General features: G+C 39.3%; 1 protein-coding gene across 5 annotated transcripts in view; it reads right to left on the reverse strand.

Moving 5' to 3' along the window:
• GALNT11 (polypeptide N-acetylgalactosaminyltransferase 11) overlaps nt 1–26936 on the reverse strand; it is a 55030-nt gene that overhangs the window by 12819 nt on the left and 15275 nt on the right. For all 5 annotated transcript variants that reach the window (XM_060156309.1, XM_060156307.1, XM_060156308.1 and 2 more), the window contains exons 2-6: nt 20045–20377; nt 16787–16910; nt 14931–15097; nt 12897–13022; nt 10211–10460 (exon numbers count right to left, since the gene is read on the reverse strand). In XM_060156309.1, the coding sequence (XP_060012292.1) occupies nt 10211–10460; nt 12897–13022; nt 14931–15097; nt 16787–16910; nt 20045–20339 (962 nt within the window). In that variant the 5' untranslated portion in view covers nt 20340–20377. The remainder of the gene's footprint in view (nt 1–10210; nt 10461–12896; nt 13023–14930; nt 15098–16786; nt 16911–20044; nt 20378–26936) is intronic.

Genomic DNA, 26936 nt, shown 5'->3' on the forward strand with positions numbered 1-26936 from the left:
AACACAGCCTGCAGGGGGTTAGTGCGCCACGGCTGGCCGGGAGGGACTCCAGGAAAAGGTCTGGAGCTGCCGAAGAGGCAGGAGACTTTTTCTTCCCTCTTTGTTTCCTGGTGCGTGAGGAGAGGGGAGTAAGAGCGCTACTTAAAAGAACTCCAGAGACGGGCACGAGCCGTGGCTAAAAGTGCGGACCCCAGAGACGGGTGCGAGCCGCGGCTAAAAGCGCGGACCCCAGAGACGGGTGCGAGCCGCGGCTAAAAGCGCGGACCCCAGAGACGGGCGGGAGACGCTAAGGCTGCTGCTGCCGCCACCAAGGGGCCTGTGTGCGAGCACAGGTCACTCTCCACACACCCCTTCCGGGGAGCCTGTGCAGCCCGCCACTGCCAGGGTCCCGGGATCCAGGGACAACTTCCCCGGGAGAACGCACGGCGCACCTCAGGCTGGTGCAACGTCACACCGGCCTCTGCCGCCGCAGGCCCGCCCCGTACTCCGCGCCACCCCTCCCCCGGACCTGAGTGAGCCAGAGCTCCCGAATCAGCGGCTCCTTTAACCCCGTCCTGTCTGAGCAAAAAACAGACGCCCTCCAGCGACCTACACGCAGAGGCGGGGCCAAATCCAAAGCTGAGCCCCGGGAGCTGTGGGAACAAAGAAGAGAAAGGGAAATCTCTCCCAGCAGCCTCAGAAGCAGCGGATTAAAGCTCCACAATCAACTTGATGAACCTGCATCTGTGGAATACATGAATAGACAACGAATCATCCCAAATTGAGGAGGTGGACTTTGAGAGCAAGATTTATGATTTCTTCCCCTTTTCCTCTTTTTGTGAGTGTGTATGTGTACGCTTCTGTGTGAGATTTTGTCTGTATAGTTTTGCTTCCACCATTTGTCCTAGGATTCTATCCGTCTGTTTTCGTTTTTTTAAAAAATTTTTTTCTTAATAATTAATTTTAATAACTTTATTTTACTTTATCCTTTCTCTCTCTCTCTCTCTCTCTCTCTCTCTCTTTCTTTTTCCTTCCTTCCTTCCCTCCCTCCTTTACACAACAAATTATCCCAAATTGAGAAGGTAGGCTTTGAGAGCAAGATTTAATTTTTTCCCCTTTTCCTCTTTGTGTGAGTGTGTATGTGTATGCTTCTGTGTGAGATTTTGTCTGTATAGCTTTGCTTCCACAATTTGTCCTAAGGTTCTATCCGTCCGTTTTTTCTTAATAATTATTTTTTAATTTAATAACTTTATTTTACTTTACTTTATCTTCTTTCTTTCTTCCTTCCTTCCCTCCTTCCTTCCTTCCACCCACCTTCCCTTCCTCCCTCCCTCCTTTCTTTCCTTCTTTCCTTTTCTTCTTTCTTTCTTCCTTCCCTCCTTTCCTTCCTTCCTTTCTTCTTACTTCTACTAATTCTTTCTCTCTACTTTTTCTCCCTTTTATTCTGAGCCGTGTGGATGAAAGGCTCTTGGTGCTGCAGCCAGGAGTCAGTGCTGTGCCTCTGAGGTGGGAGAGCCAACTTCAGGGCACTGGTCCACAAGAGACCTCCCAGCTCCACATAATATCAAACGGTGAAAATCTCCCAGAGACCTCCATCTCAACACCAGCACCCAGCTTCACTCAACGACCAACAAGCTACAGTGCTGGACACCTTATGCCAAACAACTGGCAAAACAGGAACACAACCCCAACCATTAGCAGAGAGGCTGCATAAAGTCATAATAAGTCCACAGACACCCCAAAACACACCACCAGACGTGGACCTGCCCACCAGAGAGACAAGATCCAGCCTCATCCACCAGAACACAGGCACTAGTCCCCTCCACCAGGAAGCCTACACAACCCACTGAACCAACCTTAGCCACTGGGGACAGACATCAAAAACAACGGGAACTACAAACTGGCAGCCTGCAAAAAGGAGACCCCAAACACAGTAAGATAAGCAAAATGAGAAGACAGAAAAACACACAGCAGATAAAGGAGCAAGATAAAAATGCACCAGACCTAACAAATGAAGAGGAAATAGCCAGTCTACCTGAAAAAGAATTCAGAATAATGATAGTAAGGATGATCCGAAATCTTGGAAACAGAATGGACAAAATGCAAGAACCAGTCAACAAGGACCTAGAAGAAATAAAGATGAAATAAGCAACGATGAACAACACAATAAATGAAATTAAAAGTACTCTAGATGGGATCAATAGCAGAATAACTGAGGCAGAAGAACGGATAAGTGACCTGGAAGATAAAATAGTGGAAATAACTACTGCAGAGCAGAATAAAGAAAAAAGAATGAAAAGAACTGAGGACAGTCTCAGGGACCTCTGGGACAACATTAAACGCACCAACATTCGAATTATAGGGGTTCCAGAGGAAGAAGAGAAAAAGAAAGGGACTGAGAAAATATTTGAAGAGATTATAGTTGAAAACTTCCCTAATATGGGCAAGGAAATAGTTAATCAAGTCCAGGAAGCACAGAGAGTCCCATACAGGATAAATCCAAGGAGAAATATGCCAAGACACATATTAATCAAACTGTCAAAAATTAAATACAAAGAAAGCATATTAAAAGCAGCAAGGGAAAAACAACAAATAACACACAAGGGAATCCCCAAAAGGTTAACAGCTGATCTCTCAGCAGAAACTCTGCAAGCCAGGAGGGAGTGGCAGGACATACTGATGAAGGACAAGTGATGAAGGAGAAAAACCTGCAACCAAGATTACCCAGCAAGGGATCTCATTCAGATTTGATGGAGAAATTAAAACCTTTACAGACAAGCAAAAGCTGAGAGTTCAGCACCACCAAACCAGCTTTACAACAAATGCTCAAGGATCTTCTCTAGGTAGGAAACACAAGAGAAGGAAAAGACCTACAATAATGAACACAAAACAATTTAGAAAATGGGAATAGGAACATACATATCGATAATTACCTTAAATGTAAATGGACTAAATGCTCCCACCAAAAGACACAGATTGGCTAAATGGATACAAAAACAAGACCCATATATATGCTGTCTACAAGAGACCCACTTCAGACCTAGAGACACATACAGACTGAAAGTGAGGGGATGGAAAAAGATATTCCATGCAAATGGAAGCCAAAAGAAAGCTGGAGTACCAATTCTCATATCAGACAAAATAGACTTTAAAATAAAGACTATTAGAAGAGACAAAGAAGGACACTACATCATGATCAAGGGATCAATCCAAGAAGAAGATATAACAACTGTAAATATTTATGCACCCAACATAGGAGCACCTCAATACATAAGGCAAATACTAACAGTGATAAAAGGGGAAATCGACAGTAACACATTCATAGTAGGGGACTTAAACACCCCACTTTCACCAATGGACAGATCATCCAAAATGAAAATAAATAAGGAAACACAAGCTTTAAATGAGACATTAAACAAGATGGACTTAATTGATATTTATAGGACACTCCATCCAAAAACAACAGAATACACATTTTTCTCAAGTGCTCATGGAACATTCTCCAGGATAGATCATATCTTGGGTCACAAATCAAGCCTTGGTAAATTTAAGAAAACTAAAATTGTATCAAGTATCTGTTATGACCATAACGCCATGAGACTAGATATTAATTACAGGAAAAGATCTGTAAAAAATACACATGGAGGCTAAACAATACACTACTTAATAACGAAGTGATCACTGAAGAAATCAAAGAGGAAATTAAAAAATACCTAGAAACAAATGACAATGGAGACACAACGACCCAAAACCTATGGGATGCAGCAAAAGCAGCTCTAAGAGGGAAGTTTATAGCAATACAAGCCCACCTTAAGAAACAGGAAACACCTCGAATAAACAACCTAACCTTGCACCTAAAGCAATTAGAGAAAGAAGAACAAAAAAACCCCAAAGCTAGCAGAAGGAAAGAAATCATAGAAATCAGATCAGAAAAAAATGAAAAAGAAATGAAGGAAACAATAGCAAAGATCAATAAAACTAAAAGCTGGTTCTTTGAGAAGATAAACAAAATTGATAAACCATTAGCCAGACTCATCAAGAAAAAAAGGGAGAAGACTCAAATCAACAGAATTAGAAATGAAAAAGGAGAAGTAACAACTGACACTGCAGAAATACAAAGGATCATGAGAGATTACAAGCAACTCTATGCCAATAAAATGGACAACCTGGAAGAAATGGACAAATTCTTAGAAATGCACAACCTGCCAAGACTGAATCAGGGAGAAATAGAAAATACGAACAGACCAATCACAAGCACTGAAATTGAAACTGTGATTAAAAATCTTCCAACAAACAAAAGCCCAGGACCAGATGGCTTCACAGGCGAATTCTATCAAACATTTAGAGAAGAGCTAACACCTATCCTTCTCAAACTCTTCCAAAATATAGCAGAAGGAGGAACACTCCCAAATTCATACTACGAGGCCACCATCACCTTGATACCAAAACCAGACAAGGATGTCACAAAGAAAGAAAACTACAGGCCAATATCACTGATGAACATAGATGCAAAAATCCTCAACAAAAGACTAGCAAACAGAATCCAACAGCACATTAAAAGGATCATACACCATGATCAAGTGGAGTTTATTCCAGGAATGCAAGGATTCTTCAATATATGCAAATCAATCAATGTGATAAACCATATTAACAGATTGAAGGAGAAAAACCATATGATCATCTCAATAGATGCAGAGAAAGCTTTTGACAAAATTCAACACCCATTTATGATAAAAACCCTGCAGAAAGTAGGCATAGAGGGAACTTTTCTCAACATAATAAAGGCCATATATGACAAGCCCACAGCCAACATTATTCTCAATGGTGAAAAACTGAAAGCATTTCCACTAAGATCAGGAACAAGACAAGGTTGCCCACTCCCACCACTCTTATTCAACATAGTTTTGGAAGTTTTAGCCACAGCAATCAGAGAAGAAAAGGAAATAAAAGGAATCCAAATTGGAAAAGAAGAAGTAAGCTGTCACTCTTTGCAGATGACATGATCCTATACATAGAGAATCCTAAAGATGCTTCCAGAAAACTACTAGAGCTAATCAATGAATTTGGTAAAGTAGCAGGATACAAAATTAATGCACAGAAATCTCTGGCATTCCTATACACTAATGATGAAAAATCTGAAAGTGCAATCAAGAAAACACTCCCATTTACCATTGCAACAAAAAGAATAAAATATCTAGGAATAAACCTACTGAAGGAGACAAAAGACCTGTATGCAGAAAATTATAAGACACTGATGAAAGAAATTAAAGGTGATACAAATAGATGGAGAGATATACCATGTTCTTGGAGTGGAAGAATCAACATTGTGAAAATGACTCTACTACCCAAAGCAATCTACAGATTCAATGCAATCCCTATCAAACTACCACTGGCATTTTTCACAGAACTAGAACAAAAAATTTCACCATTTGTATGGAAACACAAAAGACCCCGAATAGCCAAAGCAATCTTGAGAACGAAAAACGGAGCTGGAGGAATCAGGCTCGCTGACTTCAGACTATACTACAAAGCTACAGTAATCAAGACAATATGGTACTGGCACAAAAACAGAAAGATAGATCAGTGGAACAGGATAGAAAGCCCAGAGATAGACCCACGCACATATGGTCACCTTATCTTTGATAAAGGAGGGAGGAATGTACAGTGGAGAAAGGACAGCCTCTTCAATAAGTGGTGCTGGGAAAACTGGACAGCTACATGTAAAAGTATGGGATTAGATCACTTCCTAACACCATACACAAAAATAAGCTCAAAATGGGTTAAAGACATAAATGTAAGGCCAGAAACTATCAAACTCTTAGAGGAAAACATAGGCAGAACACTCTATGACATAAATCACAGCAAGATCCTTTTTGACCCACCTCCTAGAGAAATGGAAATAAAAACAAAAATAAACAAATGGGACCTAATGAAACTTCAAAGGTTTTGCACAGCAAAGGAAACCATAAACAAGACGAAAAGACAACCCTCAGAATGGGAGAAAATATTTGCAAATGAAGCAACTGACAAAGGATTAATTTCCAAAATTTACAAGCAGCTCATGCAGCGCAATAACAAAAAAACAAACAACCCAATCCATAAATGGGCAGAAGACCTAAATAGACATTTCTCCAACGATATACAGACTGACAACAAACACATGAAAGAATGCTCAACATCATTAAACATTAGAGAAATGCAAATCAAAACTACAATGAGATATCATCTCACACGGGTCAGAATGGCCATCATCAAAGAATCTAGAAACAATAAATGCTGGAGAGGGTGTGGAGAAAAGGGAACACTCTTGCACTGCTGGTGGGACTGTGAATTGGTACAGCCACTATGGAGAACAGTATGAAGGTTCCTTAAAAAACTACAAATAGAACTACCATATGACCCAGCAATCCCACTACTGGGCGTATACCCTGAGAAAACCATAATTCAAAAAGAGTCATGTACCAAAATGTTTACTGCAGCTCTATTTACAATAGCCCAGAGATAGAAACAACCTAAGTGCCCATCATCGGATGAATGGATAAAGAAGATGTGGCACATATATACAATGGAATATTACTCAGCCATAAAAAGAAACGAAATTGAGCTATTGGTAATGAGGTGGATAGACCTAGAGTCTGTCATACAGAGTGAAGTAAGTCAGAAAGAGAAAGACAAATACCGTATGCTAACACGTATATATGGAATTTAAGGGAAAAAAATGTCATGAAGAACCTAGGGGTAAGACAGGAATAAAGACACAGACCTACCGGAGAACGGACTTGAGGATATGGGGAGGGGGAAGGGCGAGCTGTGACAAAGCGAGAGAGAGGCAGGGACATACATACACTACCAAACGTAAGGTAGATGGCTAGTGGGAAGCAGCCACATAGCACAGGGAGATCTCCTCGGTGCTTTGTGACCGCCTGGAGGGGTGGGATAGGGAGGGTGGGAGGGAGGGAGACGCAGGAGGGAAGAGATATGGGAACATATGTATATGTATAACTGATTCACTTTGTTATAAAGCAGAAGCTAACACACCACTGTAAAGCAATTATACCCCAATAAAGATGTTAAAAAAAATGACAATAAAAAATGATATATCACAGTTTGTGGGATGCAGCTAAAGCCATAATCAGAAGAAAATTTATCATCTTAAATACATGTATTAGAAAAGAAAAAAGGCTGAAAATTTAAAAAATCTAAATATGCAACTCAAGAAGTTAGCAACCTTGATATAATAAAAGTGAAACAGCTTACAGCCGAAAGGGGAGAAAAAGTGGAAAAAAGGAGAAAGCGGTGGTCACAGCCTCACTGTTCAAGGAAGAATGTCAAATGATGCTGTCGAAAGTCAACAGAACGGGGCTTCCCTGGTGGCGCAGTGGTTGGGAATCCGCCTGCCAATGCAGGGGACATGGGTTCGAGCCCTGGTCCGGGAAGATCCCACATGACGCGGAGCAACTAAGCCCGTGCGCCACAACTACTGAGCCTGCTACTCTGGAGCCTGCAAGCCACAACTGCTGAGCCTGTGTGCCACAACTACTGAGCCTGCATGCCACAACTACTGAAGCCCGTGCACCTAGAGGCCGTGCTCTGCAACAAGAGAAGCCACCGCAATGAGAAGCCCGTGCACCGCAGCGAGGAGTGGCCCCCGCTCGTTGCAGCTAGAGAGAGCCCACGTGCAGCAACAAAGACCCAACGCAGCCAAAAAAAAAAAAAAAGTCAGAACAAGAAACAGATTTTTTCTTTTAAGTATCAAAAGTAACCAATACAGTAACTAAAAACTCATCCTACAACAATAAAGGGAAGATGGGAGTGATGTAAATGAGCTAAATCTTCATTTTTCCAACAGAGAGGTCTATAGTTGGTTTTATGTTGAAAAGAGGACTATGCATATAATTTAGAGTTCAGGAAGTAAGAAATGGAAGACCAAAACTAAAAGTGGTTAAAAGAATTTGCCTCTGGGGAGAAGGACTGAGAATGGGGAGGGAGGGTTAGAGCCAGCCACTTCTCATCCTAAGTTGTTCTACACTGTTTGACTTATTACTGTGAATATATGTTTTTGATTAAAAATATTAAAAATTAAACACTGAAAAACAAATACCCATGAAGATGATGAAATAGGCAAAAACTGGCCACTGCCCTGTAACTACGAATGAGAGCACATGTAGCAACAGTCCAAGGAACTTTCTTCTTGCACTGGCAAAGGGAAGCTGAAAATGGGGTCAGTGCTCCTGTCTGCCTCCAATCACAGTACGTGAAGTCGTGGAGCCCAGAAACATAGAGCGACAGTCCCCAGGTGCAGCCCTGCTCTCCTGAGAGATGTGCTCCAGCATCTAACTCCCACCTGCAAGGCTGGGGAGCAGAGGGTAGAGACCCGCACTGAAAGCCCTGGTAGGAAGAAGGGTTACAAGCATGTGAAGACTAGAAGACAGCTGAGAGCTGGGTGTGCTTTTTTCATGGACTTCACAAAGAACTGCAACAGGTTCTCTCACAAAGCCTGAGAACAGAAGACAACCCCACCCTGCCAGGAGAGCACCTCAGCCACCTGAGCTGGCCCAGCTCTCTATCAGCCTCCCCTCCAAGTCTGGTTCGGATGAAAGGAAGCTGGCAAGTACCCAAAGGCTAGCTGAGGAGCCAATGGCGTTCTAGTCGCCTGAGGTGTGGGGAAAACGTTATCAACTAAAGGTGAAGACAGGCATGCCTATGACTGGGCAGTTTCACTCCTGTAAGCTAGAAGCCATGAGTAAGAATGCTGACAACAGCACTACTTGTAAGGTGGAAAAACGACTGAAAACAACCCAAATGCCCTGCCCACAGTAAACCGGATAAATGTTATGATACATGAGTATAACAGAATATTATACAGCAATAAAAATGAATCAACTATACAATGCAGCACAGAGGCTTTTAAAGCACTACTGACTAAAAGAAGACAGTGATGAGTCCCATGGCTTCATTTACATGAAGTCCAAGAACAGGGAACTGGACTACATTACATCATTTAGAAATCCTACATAGGGGGTACAGCTCTCCAGGAGAGCAGGGAAATGATGAGTGGGTCAGGGTAATGACACCTCTAAGGACAAGGGCAGGGGCTGTGACCAGGGAGGGGTATACAGGGGGCATGTGGGTGCTATTTCTTGACTTGGTGGTACTTTCACAGTGTTCACACTATAATCATTTATTAAATCGTATGCATATATATATACTTTTTACATATGCTATTTTTTACAGTAAAAAAGTTTTAAAAAGGGACTTCCCTGGTAGTCCAGTGGTTAAGAATCCACCTTCCAGTGCAGGGGATGTGGGTTTGATCTCTGGTTGGGGAACTCAGATCCCACATGCCATGGGACAACTAAGCCCGCACACCACAACTACTGAGCCTGCATGTTCTAGAGCCGGTGCGCCACAACTAGAGAGCTGCATGCCTCAACTACTGAGCCCATGCGCTCTGGAGCCTGTGTGCCACAACTAGAGAGCCTGCGTGCTGCAACTACTGAGCCCACGTGCTCTGGAGCCCGCACGCCACAACGAAAAGACCCCGCGTGCCGCAACTAAGACCCAATGCAGCCAAATAAATAAATAAATATTTTTTAAAAGCTGTATTAAAAAAAAAGTTTAAAAGAAAGAGTAGGTCTAAGAACTTTAAAAAGTACAAATACAGACAAACGTCTCTGAAATCTACATGAGAAATTTAAAAGAAAACAAAAATAAGGAGAAATAACATATAAGAGATTTATAATATGAGAGAATATGGATGAAAATTGAAAATAATTCACATACAATGACTCAGTAATTGTACGAGTGGGAATCCATCCTAAAATCCTAATTATAGAAAAGGCTTATGTATTAAATGTTCTTCACAGTACCACTCACACTAGCAAAGAACTGAAGATGTGTTAACGACCAGTGCAATAACCATGGTATGTGATATAAACAACACAGCACAGGGGGTCCTCCCAGGCTATCCTATGCAACAATTATCCCAGGATATTGCTGACTTCTTCTGCTTTTCTCACTAAGATATAAATCCTCGAGGGCCTGGACAATTTCTTATTCATAAATCTTTCCTTGGGACTTGGCAGAGTACGTAAAATGTGGTCAGCACTCAAAAATTTTTAACGGACAAACAAGTTAAGCCAACACTTTTGCTTCCTGCAAAGAAAAAGGAATTATCTTTGAGTATGTTTCCTCTTTTGGGAATTTTTCACACATACAGGAGAAATCTTACTTTATTGGTGCAGTAGCTCCGTCTGTTCCTCCGAGCTCAGAAAGGGGAACGAGGTCCCATTTGAAGTGCAGCCCCCAGTTGAATCCTCCCCGCACCACAGGGGACGAGCTGTAGGCCAGCGTGTCAGCGCTGATGATGTCGATCACCGGGCACACCACCATTTGCCGGTCCTCCCGGATGGCAGCCAGCAGGGGCTGCAGCCACATCACATTCACCTCACAGTGGCTGTCCAGGAACACCAGGACTTCTCCTGGGGAGGCAAACAATAGGGGGCCCTGAGAGCTGCACCGCACTCAAGTTAGGTATGGCCACCAGTTCAAGTGCTGATGCATTTACAGGCGTGAAAGGTAACTGCCACCCTTCCAGCCCAAACTATTAAACCGGTACTCAGAAGTCTGTTAGCCAGGAATTCTGTCTGAAGTGTACTGCTATGATTGAAGAACATATGCAAACAATATGCACAACCTGTGAAAAAATTTACATATTCTCCTCAGTAAAAAGATTCAAAATCTCACAGGAACAATTCAGTTCTCTGGACAGCCAGGTATGGAGTGTGGTGCAATGACAGTGGTCAGCTGTGCGTACTTTTAGTACAATTATTGTAATGGAAATATTTATGTTTAGTCTGTATCTCCCTGCCTTAGTAAACAGAGATTAGAGAACGTAACTCATTCTCACTGGTGACTCGGACACATGACCCCAGTTTTCGATTATGGCTACAACACAGCGATTCTCAGGAGTGAGAGAAGCGTGCAGCCCTCTCATCACGTCAGCAACACAGCTCCCTTCTCCTTGGATTCACCACTTGACTGCCACGCACTCATTTCTTTTTCTTCCATTTCCCACCCTTCCTTTCTAATCCCCCCAGTCTCATCGGCCACGGGATGCTCTTTTCTTCTGGTCAATAAAATTAAAATCGTAAAGACTTTATCCCGCATTTTTAACTCCTCCTGATAAATGTGAGTGAGGGTTTCTTTGATAATCCCAAACTTCTTTGATAACTTAATGGTTATTCTGAACAGCTGAGAAACGTAGAATCTCATCATCAGACAGCATTATTATTTTTCCAAACGTTTATCCATGAAATGTATTGATACAGATTTTACGTGAATTTCATAAAGCACCGGATGCATCCTATTCCAATTAACAGTAGCAGAAATACCTCCAGCAAGAAAGTCCTCCAGGATGACAGTGACTTAGTCATGTCCTTCAAGGCCTCCTGTGAAGGACTTTATGAGGATGTAAAGAGCATACAGCTCACCAGATGTCATTTAATACAGAAAGGCAGAATGTTCAACCTGTACACTATTCAAGTGAAGTGAGGTCAATTCAATCAAGTTTCCTCTGAGGAGAAAATGTATAATAGCTTTTTTTAATTCGAAAAATGTTACTTTTTCAATTAAAGACAATTTAACTAAATGAAGTAAGATAATAACAGTCACATCGAACCTGAGATTGATTTCCCAAAAACTGGCTTATTTTTTGACAGATCCTAAACTATATTTGAACAAGGACCAACAGATCATAAAGAAAAAAACTACATGACTGGGCTTCCCTGGTGGCGCAGTGGTTGGGAGTCCGCCTGCCGATGCGGGGGACGCGGGTTCGTGCCCCAGTCCGGGAAGATCCCGCATGCCGCGGAGCGGCTAGGCCCGTGAGCCATGGCCACTGGGCCCGCGTGTCCGGAGCCTGTGCTGCGCAACGGGAGGGGCCGCGGCAGTGGGAGGCCCGCGTACCACAAAAAAAAAAAACAAAAACAAAAACAAAAACTAAATGACTATTGTTACCTGAAAAACAATAAACTCTCAGTAACAATATACTATAACAGTACGATGTTCTGTGACATAATCTTGCCATTCCCTACAAATACCCCACAATTTTCTATCTCGTGCCTTCAATATGTCAAAATAAGACTCTAAAGAAGAAAACTCGCCTTGAACTCAACCTGCATATGACTGCAGACTGGATGGAGGGGAGCTACTTCTCATTTTTTGTTAATTGCTCCTGTTCACTGCAGGTTTAAGAGAAAGGAGGGAAGAAGAAAGATTCTAAAAATGAAGTCACAGCTAAACCCAGCGAATGGGACAGTGGGTATACAAGGAGGGGTGGTGGCAGGAAGCAGTGCCAACCACTTAAACCCCAGTGACTGGTTATCTTGAGGAGAGCAGTATATGGGAAGGTAGGAGATTTTTTTCACTACTGGGGAACGCCCCCCCAAAGTTCTGGAATTTTAAAATTATCTTGATTATTTTTGCCATATCCAGGCATCACCTGCAGTATTAGATACCTAATATTTTTAAACAAATTCATTTGTTTTAACTGAAATAAATGTATTTTAAAAGGAAAAAATTTTATCAAGATCATAAATGAAAATTAGGATCACCAACCTTCCATAGAGGTAACCGTAAAAAGAAATACATTTGAATCGATATAATGTAACTGAAGAAAAACCAGAAAGGCAGACCACTGAGGACTCCAGAGTTCACTTCCTTGGAGCCTGTGCTTTGGGACAACCGGGTTGGAGTTATGGAAAGGCCTTTCCCAAACTGAACAAGCCTCACCTTTCCTGCTGGCAGTGCCCGCTAAAGACACCATTTTTCAGAGACTGACGCAGGATCAGGAGGGCAGGAGACTCAGAGCCCTCATCACTCAACACCCACCAAGAAAGGCCAGCGGGAAGTTCTACCTGTTGCGTGGGCTGCTCCAATCATTCTTCCTCGAATCAATCCCTCACGTTTTGTATTTCTTATTACTTTAATCTTTCCAGGGAGGTATTTTTGGATGTATTCATCTAGTTCTCCTTTCACATCATCTGAAAATGAAGAGTCGCACAACTGTTCAAACCACATGAGACATATGCACAGACATTTTGCAGATTCTCTAGAGTCGTGGCTGGCACTTGCGACAACAAATTTTTAGGCAAATATAGAATCTTCTTCTGCTTTATTTTAAAAGAAGATCACATAGCTTATCTTGGAAGGAAGAAAATGAGGGTTAAGAGTTGGAACACTAGCCTAAAGGAATAGTTACTTAAGTTATAGACTTATCTGTATTTCCATAGCAACTAACACAACGCTTTGCATGAAGAATGTTTGAAGTGAGTATCTTGAGTGAATGAATGTTTGGCTGACTGCATATAAATCATATTTAAAACAAAATGATATGTAAATATCTTTTGTTTCTAAAGTGATTTATTAAGTCCTACTCCATTTCAGAATCGTTGAGAAACAACTTCTATTTCCCTACCAAGAATTATATAACAGCAGCAGTAAATACATTCTTTTATTAATTTAGCACCTTCCATGGGCACTAAATATTTTTTAAATTCTAGCTCATTTACCTTTAGATTTCATAATAACTTCAAAGATCATATAAGATAATTAAATAAATAATTCTTTCTATAGTTAGTATATAAACCATTGTAAATGATCATGAATTTTCCCTTTTAGAAAAAATACCAACAAAATGAAAAATACAGGTTTACTTAAAAAAAAAATTCAACACCATAAATTCTAGAATTATACTACTTAGCCAATCTTCTACTTGGTCCAGACTCAAATTCTTGGTTTTTTTAATCATTCATTTTTGAAATTCAATTTTTTTCTATTTCTCCTATGAGATTTCAATAGTTACCAGGGTTTGAGAATTTTGCACCCATTGGTCTCAGTGTACATTTCCTCATTTTGTATACTTAAGTATACTTGCATACCAATTCTGTTGTTGATATATAAGAGATGCTTAATAAACCCTTGAGTTGTGAAAAAATATGTAATTGACATACAGTTTATCAGTGTATCTCTGCAGGTTACTGTAATGAAAATAGCAGAAGGCTTGGAGTTATGTAGACCAGGAGTCTAATTTCAACTCTACCACTTAACAGCTACAGGATCTTGAGCAAATTACTTAATATTTCCTCCTCTGTAAAATGGGGATACAACCTCTCTCACAAGGTTGAGGACAGCCCTCCATCCTGCTGTGTGTACATGAAATCACTTTTAGGAAGAGTCTGTGTTGAATTAAATAAGGGTCTGAAGTATGTACTGAATCATAAAATACTGGCCTTCAGAGATCATCTAAGAGCTATCAGAATGCAATCCACCTTATCTAGAGACGGCTGATATAACAGACTGACGAGATAAACGTAAGCCAAAGCATTATGTCTAGTTAAAAAAGCCAATCTCAAAACATCACATACTGTATGATTCTGTTTATATAACAACCTTGAAGGGGTGATGGAGCAGTGCAGTCTGTACCTTGACAGCAGTGGTGGTTACAGAAATCTACTCATGGGATAAAATGACAAATAACTGTACACACATATTGTACCAATGTTAAATTCTGGGTTTTGATATTGTACTATAATGATGTAAGATGTAACCAATGGAGGAAACTGGGTGAAGGGGTACACAGGACCTCTTCGTAACTTACTGTCTATCTATAGTTATTTCAAAATAAAAATACTCTTTTAAAAAGGTAAGCCAAGGGAAAAATTTCAAGGGCCAAATTTCGGTAGCACAGTTTGAAAACAGATTACAAAGACAGTGCAGTTTCTTTGAAATTACCCTATAATCAGGCATTTAATTGTGGTTGGCTCTGTTGCAATTGCGTGCATGAGGGTCCTCCTATCCACTAAATACTGAACGGTCAGCTCTGCTGATGTGGTCAGCACGACAGCGAACAACTGCATAGATCCCACATTGCCAATTACAATAGTCCTTACCGAAGTCACTGTCATCATCCACGAGGATAATTTCGTGAAGAAGCCGGGCTGGCGTGCGGTCTAGGACGCTGTGCACGGTCCGGAGCAAGGCAGAAAAGGCTTCGTTGTAGAAACAAATAACAACACTAGCGACTGGCAGATCCGTCGGGTAAGACCTGTCTTTACATCTGTGAAGAGGAATATGGGAAAATTCTGACATTTTAAAAGCTCAAATGTTTTAGGTTATTATTCACTAAACATTAACTGTCCCCTTGTTCGGCCTCTTCCTTACATTATTAACAAGTTTTTAAAAAGCATTTAAGATAACAATGTGTTTTCTTTTTTTTTTTTTATATCTTTATTGGAGTATAATTGCTTTACAATGGTGTGCTAGTTTCTGCTTTATAACAAAGTGAATCAGTTATACATATACATATGTTCCCATATCTCCTCCCTCTTGCGTCTCCTTCCCTCCCACCCTCCCTATCCCACCCGGTCACAAAGCACCGAGCTGATCTCCCTGTGCTATGCGGCTGCTTCCCACTAGCTATCTATTTTACGTCTGGTAGTGTATATATGTCCATGCCACTCTCTCGCTTTGTCACAGCTTACCCTTCCCCCTCGCCATCACAATGTGTTTTCTTATTCAAGAGTTTTACATTTGTTAATGATTTCTCCCTCCAGTACCTGCAACTCCGCTTATTTTTAGGTCGTTTTAAAAACTTGAATTTTTTTTTTCTTTTTTGGTACATAAAAATGTTTTTACTAAAGTCACTGCGAGTTTTTAATGCAGTACTCATAAGCTGATGTGCAGTTTCTTCTCCTCAAAGAGGTTTCAAAAGGAAATAATGGAAATGTGAAATTCTGTATTTGAAAATTTTATTTTTTGCCCAATAATAGAAAAAGATTTGAGTAAACTATGATATATATCAGGATAATGGAAGAGCTTCCATGTAAGCAACTATTTGATAAAAAGGATTAAGTGGCTTTAAGCAGCCACAAGAAAAAACCCCACTAACTTAAACAATAAAATCTGGTATTCCATGCTCTTTCGCATGGCATACAAAGCCTTCCAACGTCTGGGCCCTGCCCACCTCCAGTTTCTTGCCATTCCTCCACTACAGGCAAAGTGAACTGTTTCAGTCCCTTTGACAAATAGTATAATTTTATGCCTCGATCTGTTCCCTATATAGGGGAAAACCTTCCCTTACATCACTGCTCAGTCATCACCCTCTATGAAGCCTTCCCTGGTCATTCTGGTTTGGAGGACCCCATTTCACCAACTCCTATCACAGCCCGCATTCTTGTGTAACTGCAATTACTCACTTCTTTATCTACCTCCCCTGCTAGACTCTAAGCCCTGTGAACCAAGAGACTATGTCTTATTTTGTTTATTTCCAGGGCCTAATAGAGAGTCCAGCAAACACAAAATGTGCTGAAACAGATCTGTGGAATGAATGACTGATTGACCATATGAATGAAAAGCCTCTGAAGAAACAAAAATAATGAAAACAGAAAAGTGAGATGATGAGTAGAATTCTTCACTGATATTAATTCCTTTTCGCCATGAAGCCAATAAACAAACATTTAAAATAAACTTATGCTTGGAAGGTCATTTAATTATATGCAGGTAGCACCTCCCCCCTTTTTCCCACGATTTTAAATTTCAAAAGAAACACAGCAAGCTCTAGAACTTTGTCAGTACAATCTCAGAGCATGTGGCTTCAAGCATAGTATGAGTGGAAATCTGTCTTAGGTTTTCTAGTATCCTGAATAATAGGCCTAATGGCAAAATATTACCACCACCCCCACGGCTCATTATGCTGGTACTGAAAACACTGTTACTAGTGATTAGCAGAAGCCGGTGAGGGACATACGCTGCATTCCTCGTGTCTGGCACATCTCTGTGGTAGCCCAAGCGGTTACTAATAAGCATATTGAAGGCATGTTTCTGATACCCCAAGTCTCTCAACTCCTGATCACGTTCATTGAAAATCATACCTGCAAAAGAGTGACGTCACAGTCAGTACATTAAATCTGGAAAGGAATGCTACAGTTACTGTTATATTATGATCTGAACGTCTTATAACCAGGTAATAGCCATGTTTCTCAAATCTAGTTTGTCTCCATTTTCAAAAAAGTAAATTGAGGTTTAAGGTCAAATTCTTATCAGTTTAGCTCAAAAAGCAAGTGTACCTTAACCACAAATGACACCTGCTCACTAGCCATAATCTTAAGAATATTTTCAAGAGAAAAACTTACCTATGACCAAGAAAAAAAGAGACTTAATGATGATTCTTCCATAAAAGCAATAGATTACAGAACCCCATATGGACCTCAACAGGCCCCAATTAATGCAAGGTTGTTTTTGGTTTTGTTAATTTTTGTCTAAAAATAAAATTTTTTTTTTTTTAACAGCAAGTTTTTATATGAACTCCTCCCCTAAAAAAATTATACTACTGATAAACCTTTCTATAAAGTCTCTGGTCAGGAAAGTCCTCCACAGATCTAATCAAGATCATTATAATTTAACATCTTTGCTCTAATATTGCCAGAAATCTCACCTTCACCAAGAACAATAAAGCCTCCTCTTGCTTTCTCTTTCCCACATAAAACCTTTAGCCTCTCCTCACAGAATGACTCCCTTGTAACAGCATTTCTGAAAATCTGGTCATGGAAAACTAATTCCACTGGACATTAATAGACGTTAAAAAGAAAAAAAAGATTTCACAGTCAAATAATTCAGGAAAAGATTGGATTTTAAAAGTCAAGTAAGGGAATTCCCTGGTGGTCCAGTGGTTAGGGCTCAGCACTTTCACTGCCGGGGGCCCAGGTTCGAGTTGAGCAGGTTTCTTTTTTTTTTTTAAAGAATATTGTTTTATGGATTCCCAGATGTGAGGGGATGAAATACAGAATGCAGTGCTTCCCCAATTATCTTATTTATCCCTATGATTTCTTCTTAGGGTTTTACAGTCTTTGATCCATTCTGAGTTAATTTAATATGACATGAGGTAAGGGTTCAACTTCATTCCTTTGCATGGGGGTATCTATCTGTCCCCGCACCACTGGTTGAAAAGACCATTCTTCCCACATTAACTGCTCTTGGCACCCTTTCTGAAAATCAACTGACCACAGACGTTACTTGTTCTCAGGTATTACTGACCATAGATGCTACTTGACCACAGATGTCACAGAGTGTATTTTCAGACTCTCAGTCTATCCTTTGATCTACTGATGCATATCTATTCTTATGCAGTATCACACTGTCAGGACGTTTTGAAATAGAGAAGTGTGTGTTCTCCAGCTTTGTTCTTGCTCAAGACTGTTCCGGCTATTCAGAGCCCCTTGCAAGTCCTTATCAATTGTAGAATCAGATTTTCCATCTTTTCAACAAAGGCCACTGGGATTTTGATAAGATTTACATTCAATCTGTGGGTTGCTTTGGGTGGTACTGACATCTTAACAGTATTTAGCATTCCATCCATGAAGCTCTTTCCATTTATTTAGGTCTATTTTTATTTCTTTCAATAGTGCTGTGTAGTTTTCAGTGTACAAATCTTAGACCTCCTTGGCTATATTATTCTTAAGTACTTTATTCTTTCTGATTCCATTGTAAATGGGATTGTTCCCTTAATTTTACTTTTGGACTGTTTATTGCTAGTGTCCAGAAATACAACTGGTTTTGGTGTGTTGATCTTGTACCCTGTAACTTTGCTGAATTCATTTATTCGCTATAATATTTTTTGTGATCTTTAATAAAGAATTTAGTTTTTCAGGTAGGTAATTTGGGTTTGTCACTTCAAATATCTACAATTCTCTCACTACTTCTTTCACAGGCAAACAAAGTCCATTCAAAATGGTAAACCCAGGGCTTCCCTGGTGGCGCAGTGGTTGAGAGTCCGCCTGCCAATGCAGGGGACACGGGTTCGTGCCCTGGTCCGGGAAGATCCCACATGCCGCGGAGTGGCTGGGCCCGTGAGCCATGGCCGCTGAGCCTGTGCGTCCGGGGCCTGTGCTCCGCAACGGGAGAGGCCACAACAGTGAGAGGCCCGCGTACCACAAAAAAAAAAAAAAAAAAAAAAAAGGTAAACCCAATGTTACTTCTTTATAAAAGTTTTACAAAAATTACTATAAACAAAAAAACTAGAAATTTTCCCATTAATGCTTTTAAAATGTCCAAATGGCTGTTTGAAAAAGATTAGAAGGTATATTTTATGAAAACTAAAGTAAGTATTAGCCTCCATTTCCTCATATAATTTTAAATATGTTCAACCTCCTGTATTAGGAAGTGATTAAATCCTAGGAACTGATTTTATTCTTTGAAACTATGAAGTGAAAAAAAATCTGTTTTAACATTTCCTTTATATTCTGTGGATCTTTCAATCTCTCAGAATCTCTTACTAGATGCTTTTACTCTTAAATTACTTATTATTTGATGTGTCAATGAAGATCAAAGTTCTTTTTTAAGTTTTAAAGACAAAGTTTTAAAGGGCTCATTTACCCCTTAAAATAAAATTTGCTGAAACCAGGACTCTAAAATTACAGTATTCAGTCTTGCTTCCAAATTGAACAGAATATAATTTCTGAAGAATAAAAAAGTTTCTATTTTATAAACTCCTGTATTTAATAAATATATTCCGGCACCTGAATAATTCTTATAAGTAGAAATCTTATTAGATATAAGTAATCTCAACTTATTTCCAAACTCAAAGGTTTATGTTCTGTTTTAATTAACTCTGCCTTTCAAAATATGTTAAATACAGTCACTTTTGAACCATTACTTTCCCTTATTAAATAATGCTAGCAATTATAATCCTTCCCCATAGGTTCCATTTTCTCTCTAGCCACTTAATTTTTCATTCTTTCTTTTCTTTTCTTTTTTTCCTATTCTGGACCTCATTAGTTTCTCCCAAGTCCTCATAAAATATTGACGTCAGAACTGGACAAAACAGAATATAACTCCCTACTGAGTCTGCAAAAATCATACGACCTCAGCTAGTTCATGAATGAAATAAATCAGTGCAGAAAAAAGGTCACATTTCTAATTCTCTGAACAATACATGATTTAAAGAACAGTTAAACTTCCAATGAGAAAATACTTTGACATGCTGCTAGCAAAAATCAAATACACTTACCCAGTTCAGAAGAGAATTTCATGTTGCCTCTTTCTGGATCTTCAATATGATTCTCTATCAGATCATCAATTTTGTTTGCTTTGAACTGTGATTCTAACACTTGACTTGGACCTCGAGTGAAACGGGGATAAAATTTTTTGGGGAATGGTCCATGGGGCCCAGACCCCTTGATGGGCACATTCTTAAGTGGCTGAGTCACTTCACTGAAGTTGAAATAAACAAAAAGCAAAACTGTCCAGGCTGCAGATGTAAAAAGGCATCCATAACAGAAATATCGAACTGTGACACTTCCCATTATAGACCTAGCATAGCTGAAGGCCCATTTTCAGTTTCCTAAAAGAGAAAAATAAATATGTTAGACACAACAAGACACTTCTAAATCGACGACCAAGTTTATGTTCAGTTTTCCAACCTACCAAATAGCACTTCTAAACAATTTACTTAGGACCCCTATGCATACCATTAACCAACAGCCAAATATAAGAAGATATATATATGGATAGCACTGAATAAAAAAATAAAGGGATTCAACAATTAAAACCACAAGCCAACGTGTTAGTACTCAGAAAACTAACGGCAGCAAGATAGCTGACTTACTCATTTGCCCATGTTAATGGATACTTCTTCACCTTTGTTCTGAATTGCTTTCAGTATGCTTTTTTTCAGGTTCTAACTTTTCATAAGGAAAATACAAGTACTACATGCATCATGATCGTATATCTAAGGTCCCTTCTAATTGTAAAATTATAAGACTAAATCTTTTAATCCAAGGATATTAAAATCTGTTATTAAAAATAAGCAACTTGAAAAAATAGATTCACTTTCCAAAGACTAAACCTGCCCTAACGTCCACTCTAGATTCAACAGTTACATTTCAAATTTATAACTGAAAGAGTTCAAATAATTATATTTTCCCTCTCCTTATGATGTCTTATAAACAATATGGCATCGAACGGCAGTTTTTCCCTAAGCTTTCTGATAATATCTGGTCTTCATGAAGGCCTCACACAACCTCCTGAGGAATTCTTTGTAAAGAGCCCAATGCACATATAAAATAGTTTCACTGAACACGAGGGCAGAGAAACCCTATTTAAGTAATGTATATACAGAAAAAAATCTACAAAGCAATACTACTTATCCATTACTTCTTATTTCTATAGTATGAAATAATTAAAAAAATAATATTATCATGCCTCCCAAATCAGGACAAAGCAAATCAACATCAGTAAGCTCCAATTCAAAAATTAAGCTGTTTTGGGCTTCCCTGGTGGCACAGTGGTTAAGAATCTGCCTGCCAATGCAGGGGACACGGGTTTGAGCCCTGGTCCGGGAAGATCCCACATGCTGCGGAGCAACTAAGCCCGTGCGCCACAACTACTGAGCCTGTGCTCTAGAGCCCGTGAGCCACAACTACTAAAGCCCGTGTGCCTAAAACCCGTGTTCTGCAACAAAGAGAAGCCACCGCAATGAGAAGCCCAGGTACCACAATGAAGAGTAGCCCCCGCTCGCCGCAACTAGAGAAAGCCTGCGTGCAGCAACAAAGACCCAACGCAGCCAAAATAAATAAACAAAATTAATAACAACAAAATAAAAGTTAAAAGAAAATGAAGCTGTTTTGTTTGTACAGTTATGCTGTAAGCCCAGAAGGCAGTAAATAGCTCAATTTCTTAACGATCTGCCAACCAAGAACTATTATATATTTCACTACCTGTCAATTCAAAAGCTCAAAAAAGAAAGAAAACACCACCACCACCATCCAAACAAACAAAAACTCCCACTACAGTAATACCAAAGGGAAATGACTACAGTACAAAAGGAAAGTCAGGTAACAATGAAAGTACTGTCATGTCAGCTGTTAGCACTTTTAAAATTAAAGACAGGCACAGAAAAAGAACTTTATTTGGAAGTAGAAGAAAATGTTGAATGGAGGATTCAAAACAAATGAAAAATCAAAAGTTGCAACTTTGCAATAGAAATGTTGCAGAAATACAGACTAGAAACATTTAGGTGAAACATTAGATTTCAACTAAAACAGGCATTATAACTTCCTAAAATATTTGCTTGGGGGTAGGAAAAAAGCAAACAACCAACATCGAAAACAAAAGCACTAATTCCTCAAAAGGCCATGAAATTCTTTAGTTCAAGACTAACTGCACAGGCTGCACTGATGCCATAAAGAACTGTGCATCTGAGGAGCCAATCGCTTCTTCAGCTATCTAAGAAGATTTATATTTAGATTGTTTTCCTCAAATCACTCCAGGCCTTCCCAGTTCAACCTGGCCTCCTTGACCCTGAACGCAGAATGGACCAAGAGAGAAAGTCAGCCAATCCCTTCTCCAATCACAAGAAGCCAGACGATGCTATTCAAGGGCTATTCCATCAAGCGGCTCTGGAAGACAGGTGGACACTGACATTTCGTTCACATCCTTCTTCTTTATCCCAAATCCCACCACCATGTTGGGTGATGTCCAGAATCCTTCAAAACCCTAGTTTCCAAATGTCTTGATTCATGTCCCTCCTACAACCTTCAAGGTTGTAGGAGGGACCCTGCCCCTACTCTTGATTTTATCATCATCCACAACTGATCGACGAACCTCTTAAATATTAAATGAAAACCTCACTCTCTGAGCACAGTCCTGACTCCCCAGCTGTGTTGTTCTTACCCACACTAGCATCTGTCCCCTGGTATCCGCCTGGTTGGCTTCCAGAGCCCCCGTGTATACCAAAACCCACAGACGCTCAAGTCCCTTACTGGCCCTCTTTATCCACGGGTTTCACACCCAGGGATTCAACCAACCACAGATGGCAATTTCTGTCCGCAGTTGGTTGAATCCACAGATTCAAAACCTGTGAAATACGGAGGGCAAACTGTATTATTTATTGAAAAAACTCCACGTATAAGTGGACCCAAGCACTTTCAACCCCTGTTGTTCAAGGGTCACCTGCACTACTATTATTAGTTACTCTTCAATCTCACTGCAGGCACTCAACCTTTCCCTTCTCTCAAAGCTTATACTTTGTTTCTGTCCCCAGCCACATATCCCTTAAGGACTTTACTTCCTTCCCTACCCAGTTTTGAACACGATGTTGGATAATATTAGAAAGTGGTAAGTGCTAAGGAGAAAAAATAAAGCAGGGAAGAGTGATATGAAGTAGAAAAGGGTATGTGAAACTTCAGGTAGATGGTTAGGGAAGGCCTTACCGAGAAGGTGATATTTAGACAAGGCCTGAAGGAAATAAAGTAGTGAGTACTGCAAATACCTGGGGAAGAGCTGTAGAGCAAAAGCAAATGCCCTCAAGAACTGGGGTCAGTTTGCATCCTATAGACCACATGCTGTGATCACAAGACAACTAAGCTGAAAACCAATCAATGACAAAAAGATAACCAGAAAACTCAAAAAATGTCTAAATGGAAATTGGAAGCTATTTAGAACTAAATAGTTGAAAATGCTACTTTTTGAAACTTGTGAGATACAGCAAAAGCTAAATTTATAGCCTGGGATGCTAATGTTAGAAAATACAGACCACAAACAATGAATTCAGAAAAACAGAATAAGCCCAACAAAAGTAAAAGAAGGAAACAAAAACAGTTACATCAGGAATTAACAGGAAATGAAAATGAGACAAGGTAATAACAAAGCCAAAAGTTGGTTCTTTAAAAGATCAATAAAATTAACAAAGCACTGGCAATACTAATCAAGAAAAAAAGAGAGAAAAAAAAAGATAAAGAGAAAGCAGGAATAAATAATACCAAAAATGAAAAAGAGAGCATAAATATAGATGTGGATTAAAAATAAAAGCATTGTTCATAAATTTAAGTGGAATGGATAAATTCCTAGAAAAATGTAAATGCATAACTAAGACTGGAAAATCAGGAAACTGGGATGGCTGTACTAGTCCTTTTGAATATTAAACCATTTCTAGATAAAAAATTTCTAGACAGTTTTACAAGTGAGTTCTATCAGACATTTGAGGAACAGATGAATAGTCTCATACGACTGCCTCCAAAGAACAGAAAAAGAGGAAATGTGCTCTTGTCTCACTTTCTGAGGCTATTATCATCCTGGTAACAAAACAGGGACAGTACGAGGAAGGAATATTAAAGACAATCTCTGACAGATTATGAAAATCTTAAAGAGAACACTAAAACTGAAACAAATAATGTTTTAAAAAATGAATACATATGAACAAGCTATATTTACTTCAGGAATACCAGGCTGGTTCAATATTTGAAAACCTATTATTATCTACCTTAAAAAAAATTAAAGGAAAAAATGCATATGATTTGGTCAGTGGAGGTTATAAAGAGCTTATTAAAATTCAACACTTAATTCTTAGCAACTAGGAATAGGGAAATCCTTAATCTGACCAAGAGCATCTCTAAATATCTTACAGCAAAAATGATACTCAACGGTGAAATGATGAAGTCATTTTCTTTAAAAACCGGGACAAGATTAGGATGCCCACCATAAATATAATATTGAAGGCAACAGTTCCAAAATACAGGAGTCCCTAGAGTGCTTATTACAAATGCAGATGCCCGGGGCTCTATGCCAGATGCACTGAACAAGAGTCTGCGGAGGTAGCGCTAAGCCGTCTACAGCTTTAGCAAGCTTCCACAGTTAACAGGTTCCCCGTGACGCAGAGACAGATTGGGAACCAAACAACAGATAACGAAAAGGCAAGATTAAGTTCTAATCCCGTTCTCTCACACACTGGCTATGCAACTTTGGAAAAATTACCAAATTTTCTTAGCCTCATTTTCATCAACTGTATTCCAAGTTAACAATACTGTCTATCTTACTAGATACTTAGAATTAAATGAAATACTTAGAATTATGTAAGATAATATTTGTAAAGCATCAGGCACAATGGTTAGCACACAAACACTGACTTGCATGGGACCAAGATAATCTCCATAAAAACTGTGGCTACCTTTTGTGGCTGTTTCTTTGCTCACTGTACTCCCTTCACTTAGCACAGTGCCACAATAAATGGCACATAGAAGATGCTGGAAAATATCTACAGAATGAAAGAATATAGGACATATTCAACACATGTTAACTTTTTCCTCCTCATTAGGTCTAAATTTAAAATACAATAGTAAACGTATTTGTGACCATCTGTTCCTTACAGTGACCTACAAGTCCCTAATAGTCTGACTATATCTCCGACTACTTCCCTCCTCATTTATTTCATGCTAGAAACTGGTCTCCTTATATGTCGCTAAATGCATTAGGGATTATGCATTGGTTCTTCCCTCTGCCTAGAATACTTTTCACCCCAGCTAAGTTCACCTCTATTGAATCTTTGCTCAAATATTACCTTCTCAACGAAGTTCCATCTAGACTACCATACTTAAAACTGCAACTCAACTGCCAAACACCAGCACTTCCCATCTTGCCTACTCCATGCAGCTTACCACCTTCTTACATTCTACATTAACTCCTTGTTCATTACATTTATTATTTATTATCTATCTCCCCCCCGCCAGAATGCAGGCTTCATCAGAGCAAGTTTTCTGTCTGTTTTATTTGCTACAGTATCCCCTGCACTTATAACAAAATCTGGCACGTAGTAAACATTTAATAAATATTTATTGAAATTAAAGAAAAGATTACTGTAATATGGTTATCAATATGCTTGTAAAATACGGGATTTCAAAACAAATGTTTACTATCCTGTTTGAGCCAAGCAATACCTTAATGCTACACAGGGAGATCATGACTACTTTATGTCAACAACAGTATGACAACTGGGCAGGACAATAGCCATAATTATTATTAGAAAAGGTACAAAAAACAACAGGCTCTCACTGTCCAATTTCACAAATTAAATAAAGTTCTTTGTGATAAAACAGGAGGCTACTTTCCATTTTGTTCACTGCATGATGTTAGGCTACCTCTTGGCTGCCAGCACTTACGGGCAAAATGAAAAAGTTTTATCCTGAAGACCTCACCCATAAGATTTGGCCAACTCTGTCCAGATTCTTCACGGAACACCCCCAGCTCATCCTCTCCACAACAGCTCAACATCAAGAGTCCTTGTCCTGAACTGTAAAATGTATTAACTTTCAACAAACCTATCAGGTAAAAATTATTATTTTTTTCAAGCCATATTATGGTAATTTTTTTAGAGAAACTGTTTTATGTAGTGAATCATGATACTAAATTAAGGAACCTATAAAAATGAGAGGAATTTACAAAATCAGGTCATTTTTTAAATATAATTAACCATAAATCTTCAGAAGCAAAAGACTTCAGAAGTCCTTTAGACACAGGTCAAGAAGTTAACAACCAAATATAAAAAAAGTGGAAACCAATCAGATGCCTGTTATATAATAAAGTGACAGGTCCCTAACTGCTTAAGAAATTAAAACATCCAAACAAAAATCAAAAGGCTGAAAATTTAATCTAATCTATGCTAACAAATAATGAATCCAGCATCTACACAATAAAGTCTTTTTGCTTCGTACTGTTTGCCATTCTTTCTATATACCCATGGCTTCAACATCCAAGACATGAAAGCCTTTAAAAGGAGGGTCAAAGCAAATATTTAAGGTTAGTTAATACAAAACAACTAGTAACCAAACACTTTCAATCATAAACTTAAATAGTTAATAAAGCAAAAACTTCAGCAGTTAGATATCAATGTAATATATTTTTTAAAACTTAAATGAATAAAAGACTAACCACCTGTTTACATGAATTTGCAGTGAGACAAGATGGTATGGTTTCATGTTTTCTCTAGCCATGGTCTGGGAGCTGCTCAGGAACAGGTGCCTTGTAAGCTAAGAGTCAGGGTTTTGCCAGGGAGGTACAGGAGAAGAAGAATGCGGAAAGGTATATGCAATGTGCTGATTAGAATGACAAACCACAGATTTAAGCCAGAC

The sequence above is a fragment of the Lagenorhynchus albirostris genome, chromosome 8 (assembly GCF_949774975.1).
Source record: "Lagenorhynchus albirostris chromosome 8, mLagAlb1.1, whole genome shotgun sequence".
Lineage (NCBI taxonomy): Eukaryota > Metazoa > Chordata > Mammalia > Artiodactyla > Delphinidae > Lagenorhynchus > Lagenorhynchus albirostris.